Source organism: Neodiprion virginianus, chromosome 2, assembly GCF_021901495.1.
Source record: "Neodiprion virginianus isolate iyNeoVirg1 chromosome 2, iyNeoVirg1.1, whole genome shotgun sequence".
NCBI lineage: Eukaryota > Metazoa > Arthropoda > Insecta > Hymenoptera > Diprionidae > Neodiprion > Neodiprion virginianus.
In genome coordinates this window covers 11,464,865-11,471,133 of record NC_060878.1, presented here as the reverse complement: position 1 = coordinate 11,471,133, position 6,269 = coordinate 11,464,865, and the positions used below count along the sequence as shown (strand labels likewise).

Here is a 6,269-nt window from a genome sequence, read left to right as displayed (position 1 = left end):
ATCAAGTTAAAACAACATATCATTATAGAAATACAATATATGTTAAGTCATAGTTTTATTTTCTTACGAGTATACATAATGCAGTCTGAGGTGTAAGTGGGTTCAAGGCCTACTTCATGAAGATACCCTTTACCTTCATTCCGATAATCTCAGTTCTTACATTGAAACATCTGATATCATCGAATATCTACTCCACAGAAAACATTACTTTCTAAATTTGATTAAATATATATTTTAAATTATAATCGATGGCGATAGGAATATTTCAACACGTTGCTTATGTCAGCATTACAGTTTTTTCTGGTCACATCGTATTTATCAGCAATAATTATACCGAAAAAAAATAGTAGAAAACCAAAAATAAAATAGAGCTGTACAAATTTGTAAAGAATCGTCCCTATCACACAATATATTACTGTAAAGATTACAGTTTTTCAAATATTCACGGGTTATTAATTTCAGTTTTAGTATATAATTAATCCAGGGTAACTGACTTAGCGCAATACAAGGCAAGATGATATTTTTTTCTTTTTGCTTTGACATGCCTTGATTAGTATAGCATTGAGTAAATATGTGCTAAACTTTCACTCATCATGAGGAGGAAAATTGTAGCATGGAATATTTTGTAAAACACTGAGATAAATCACTGTGATTCAGACTAGTAAAGTTTGCATGCATCGGTTGGATTTTTTAATATCAATGATTCATGCTACAGTCATACGATTATGCTAATGATATAAATATATTCGATGGTTACTGCCACGTCATTATATTTCATACCATAATAGAACGTTTCAACACACGTTTACATGATTTAATAAGGCAAAGAACAATAATGGAAGAGTTATTGAATATTCGTTCAACATTTCGACTGTTGGTCACTGTATCTCCAAGCCTGCAGCTCATCAGAAATTGAAAGTCTCATCTTCAATTGCGCTTTTGATAAAACTAACAATCAGCTACAAAAATTAGTGCAGCAAATTTTCATATCAAGTAAACGTTTAGTAGACTTATTTTCATTCATCTTATAAAGTGATGTAACATAATGAAACGAAGAAGAATAAGATTTCCGTTACCAATTGAATGCAAGTTGTATCACGCTATTTGGCAAACGGAAAAATAAAATATATGTGATAAATTGCTATATTCAATTTGCTCAGATTTTCATGAAATACGGAAGAAAATAAAATTATATATTGTAATATTTGTGATTGTTCGGTCCTGTCAGACAATGAATTTCTTCTGGTTGAGAAGAATTGACGGAAACATCTATTCATCATGTTAATGTAATGATCAAAATATTCAGGTCAAAACCGAGAGATTTGCCGTGTCGAAAAATCAACTTTTCCTCACTTGTAAACGAACAGTTAATATTTTCATCAGAATGCTAATTGTCGACTGAACATATTTTTTTATAACTTAACATGCTGAGAAAAAATGGATTTTACACTAATTTCTTCAAATTTCTGCAAATAAGAGGAAATTTTGTACGTCGGAAACCTTAATTTGATAGGTATAATTGAAGACATTTTATTCTGTCACATAAACAGAAGAAAAAAACATTCAGAGAAAAAATATGAAAATTTAATAACTAGTCAGATATCTGAGCAAGCTACTTTCGTCAAATTGAACGATACAGAAACCCAAAGATCAAATGGATATGATTTTATATACAGAGGTACATTTCATCTCATGACGTACACATATCTATTATATAGCAGTATTACTGAAATAGAATTAACCAAAGTGGGCAGTAAAACCGTGGGGCATACTGCCTGCTTGGAACTGATAGCCACCACCATGATGTCCAAAGAAGGATTGGAACATTGCATTTGGATCCATTTCTGCAATAAAAAAAATTACGTGTTAGCATAACTGTTGTGTTATAGGGATATACAGGGTGTTTCATTTTAATCGCCCCAGGCCGATTACTCTGAAACTATGCAAGATACGAAAAAATATTTCCTGCAAAACATTTATCGTTCGAAGATGAAAGTGTCAGATTTATCGTAAGCAGAATTGCCAAGGTCGGATGAAAGTCAATTTGGTTTTTTTTTTTTTTTTTTAATGGAATAGTATAATTTTTTTGTCAGCGTCAGAAAAGTCAAATACTCACCGTATATTCCACCCTCCATATCTTCCAAGTCATGACCGTTGTCATATCGCGCACGTTTCTTGGGATCTGAGAGAATGCCGTACGCCTCGCCAACTTCTTTGAACTTTTTCTCCTGTTCTTTTTTCTCGCCTTCAGAAGCATTCGCGTGTTTATCTATAAAATTTGAAATTCATTATGAAAAAATCATCTGTCAAATGATGTGGTTCAATCGCCAAAAATTAAAATGACGGCATATATTACCTGGGTGATGTACCATGGCTCTCTTTCTATATGCTTTCTTGATATCGTCGGTTGACGCATTTTTGTCAATGCCAAGAATTTTGTAGTAGTCTTTTCTCTTGGATTTTTTCAATGCAAGCTTGGCTTCCTGCAGCAATCTTTTGTTATCTAAAATTAAGATTCGACAAGTTAAAACTCTAATTCAAGGAAAATTATGCTGTGTTTCTAGCAAAAATTGATTTTTCTTGTAGGCTATCTAATTTCACGGTACCTCTGCTCTTGTCCATTTTACATGCTTGTTCGTAATCACGAACAGCCTCTTCAAAATCTCCAAGTTCCATGTAGCAGGCGGCTCGTTTAAGTAAAGCTTTAAGGTAACTTTCATCGAGCTTCAGTGCTTCGGTACACTCTTCTAAAGATTCTCTGAATTTTCTTAGCTGGAAATATATTTATCGTAAAATCATATGGGAATAAACCACGTCATTGATGGCAAAAGTGGCAGTAAGCTGATGAATTACAATGCAATGCAAAAAGGAAGTACAGCTTTTACAAAAAATTATACATTCCGCCTAAGCAAATATTCAGATTTATATGTTTGGATAAAAACTGTGTGTTTACCTTGGCATATATCAATGCTTTATTGAAGTGTAATTTAGCATTGGCTAATATGTTCTGAGGATCTATGGTTAAGGCTTGGGTATACAGATCGAATGCCTCGGCATATTTTTCCATTTTAAACGCAGTGTTACCGTCTTCTTTTTTCTGTTTTAAAGATTTCGCTCTCTGAAATATGACAAGAATTGAAGAAGTATTATAATCATTAATATTGTTTTCAAGATGTTGTAACGATAAGAGAGAAAAGTTTCAAGGCATAAGAGATTTAAGAATATTTCATGACTTCATTTGTGTAAGTACAAACCTACGATATGGTTGAAACTGTAGTTGGATTTTGATGTTACCTTGTAAATCTCCATCGCCTTAGTATGATCAGGTGCTAATCGAAGAACTTGTTGAAAATGCATAAATGCTCGATCTATGTTGTCTTGGTAGTAAAGACACATGCCGCGTACATAAATTGCATCTACGTTCTGTTTGTTAATGTGTAAAACATCGCTAAAACAGACAAAACATGATTAACCCACCGTGTGAACACTTGATTTTTTACACCTTTTGTCCATACACTTTTTCAAACTGTTCTAGGCTTTCAAGAAATCGGTAAAACTTCAGGGTTTCTTCTCAAAGCGTTAACTATATTATTCAAAAGTTGGCAGACTCAAAAGTTTTCAAGTATTGTTCACAAAAATTAATATTCAGAAAACGACTGCTCCCTAAAAGACTCTGTGTTCACACGCAGGGTTAAAACGGTGAAGGATACCAAAACTAAAACAATCAATAAATATAACAAACTTGGATATTTCCTGTGCCTCTTGAAATCTGCCTAGAAATGCCAAGCATTCTGCTTTGCGGAGCTTGAATGTCACACAAGAGGTGCTCACATCACAACAGCGGTCCATGCAATATACAACCTGTAATAAATGTGAATAAATTTTGAACATTTTCATATAGAGCATTGATTTTGTTGTCAGATCTCGTCAAACTTCTATAATAAATGAATCTTACTTTACGAAAATCTTTTTTTCCATAAGCCACTTCTGCTTCTTGTAAATATTTCTCAAGGTGTTCCAAGTTTTTTTTCTCCGAGAGAATAGCACTGTTACTGGGATCCAGCTCCAACACCTTTTCCATGGCTGCTCTAGCTCCGATGTTATCGCCGACAATCAGAGAGCATTTCATAACTCGTGGATAAGCCTTTAAGAATACTATACATGTCACAAATATTTCAGAATTTTTTAGGGTGATCAAAAGTTATGAAAAAAGAGAAAAGACTGTTGAAAAAATCTGCAGCAATATTAATTGTCAATGATAGTGAACTCAAATGAAACAACATCCATACCATGTGATAAAAATGATTCTGTACAAATTCGAATAATACCAACTGAGATATTCACAATTTGAGAAAAGGATGATGTTTCATTCTTGTTCACCATCGTGGCATAAAAAGTATTGCTGGAGATTTTTCAAACGAATTTTTCTTTCTACCTAACTTTTGATTCATACCTTGGGTCTCATTAATCTTTAATAAATGAGTCTCTTTGTTGCGGATTTCATAGTGTTTAGACTTATATACCTTTACAAATCCTGGATCAATGGCGATGCATTTCTTAGCATCTGCCAAGGCGTCGTGATATTTACCCAGCATCATATAACACGCAGCGCGGTTTCCATAGTACGCTGGTGAATTGGGACATAGCTCTGTAAAATTATTGTTCAGTTGAATAATTGATCACAAAATGAATTCTTCACGTTCAGAACAAACGCTTTTCCATTGTTATTATTCATAGACACCTACCGATTACTTCAGTATAAACTGCTAAGGCCTCTGCGTATTTCTTGGTTTTGTAAAGTTGATTGCCAGTTTCTTTCTTCATTTCTGCCAATCTGAAAATAGAAGAAATATATACGTACCTAGAATGTTTATTATCCATCTTCCGTGCCTTTATCTGAACACTAAAATAATAGCAAAATATTTTTCAAATTTTTCATGTACGTATGTCAGAAAATGAAGGACAGCATATTAAAAATAAAAATTCAGCAAAAATTTTATCCAACATTTGAAAGGATGGATTACTCTAAACTTTATTAACGAGAAATTATAAGTAAATATCACATATATATGAGAAGTGAACCTTTTGCACAGATAACAAGCAGATCTTGGGAAACAACAGATGTTACATAGACACTAATTGTCTTAAAGAAAACTATCAAGAGCTTACAAAATAAAATTGAGTCGTAATATCACTAGTCAGTGCCCAGAGAATTGAATTACGTCGAGCGATTACTGGAAAAGTATGAGACCCAACAAAAAAAATACAACAGACTTCCATTATATGACCAATACTATAAATTTGATTAACTTGGAGACTATGGCCAATAAAAGTGGGCATCACAATAAGGCTGACGTTAGTAATATCATTGCAACAAAATATAAAGCAGTGAAAAAATCATTATAGCACAATTTGAGAATGACTTTCAAGGAATTTATACAAATATATTTTATTTATCATGGTTTGTTAAGAGAAATTGGATAATCCTAAAGATATGAAGAATCGTTGCCTAAATATGCATCATTACATTAACATTACCAACTTCATCCTCCATCCATGAACCATATGATTAGTGTTCTTGATTGCGATACCGATTGAGGTTTTAGATAAGAATTAATGTACTTGATATGAATGAACTATGTGCAAAGAAAATATTGCATCATTGTGGCCTGGAGGTCATATAAACGCTGCTTTCTGTAGCTAAGCATGCTTGTCGATGAAACAATGTGTGATCAAAAATGTCGACGAGGGTTTAAAAATCTGAAAAGAAGTTGTTAACCACTAAGTTAGGAATCGAAGGGAATTTGCATGGCTGTCAAAAACACAAGTTGCAGCGAGTTGTGATTTTTCGGAGCTCTAGAAGCGTATCTGGGATATAACAACTCACTCTTCAGTGGTAAAGGGTTGTATTTCTTCAATAGGATCAGGATCATCGATGGGGTCCCATTCTTCATCGTTCAGTTGTTCAGCCATATTTTATTTATTTGCAAGCAACTTGAGTGCTAAAAGTTATTCGATCACCACAAGTTAGATGATCTATAAATTATAAACGGCTTTTAGATCTAATGCGAAGAAAACCGTAACTCCGCAGGGCAAGACTGACAGAACAGAATGTATGGAATGTCCCGTGGTTCCCGAACATCAAGATGGTCTTTGAGCTAAGATTTATGCCCGTTTTTACTTCCAGCATCTACAGACATCACTTTGAACTATGTATGAATTTGTCGTTCCTAAATTCTAATCGTTATTTTTAGCATGTCGACGTACGT

At 33.5% G+C, this 6,269-nt stretch overlaps 1 protein-coding gene across 2 annotated transcripts; it reads right to left on the bottom strand.

Annotated features, from left to right (window-relative positions):
- Positions 1-38: 38 nt before the first annotated feature.
- LOC124298130 (dnaJ homolog subfamily C member 7) lies at positions 39-6,138 on the bottom strand. 2 transcript variants are annotated; one of them, XM_046749768.1, is made up of 11 exons: positions 5,888-6,138; positions 4,746-4,903; positions 4,524-4,648; positions 3,956-4,144; positions 3,743-3,861; positions 3,295-3,448; positions 2,954-3,118; positions 2,607-2,772; positions 2,357-2,503; positions 2,117-2,269; positions 39-1,844 (listed from the first exon to the last, which is right to left on the bottom strand). In XM_046749768.1, exons 1-11 carry the CDS (start codon positions 5,971-5,973, stop codon positions 1,738-1,740), a joined length of 1,569 nt encoding a protein of 522 aa, XP_046605724.1. In that variant the 5' UTR covers positions 5,974-6,138; the 3' UTR covers positions 39-1,737. The 2 variants fall into 2 exon arrangements, with proteins under 2 accessions (XP_046605724.1, XP_046605725.1); XM_046749769.1 differs by having other exon boundaries at positions 4,746-4,834; positions 5,888-6,137.
- Positions 6,139-6,269: the final 131 nt, after the last annotated feature.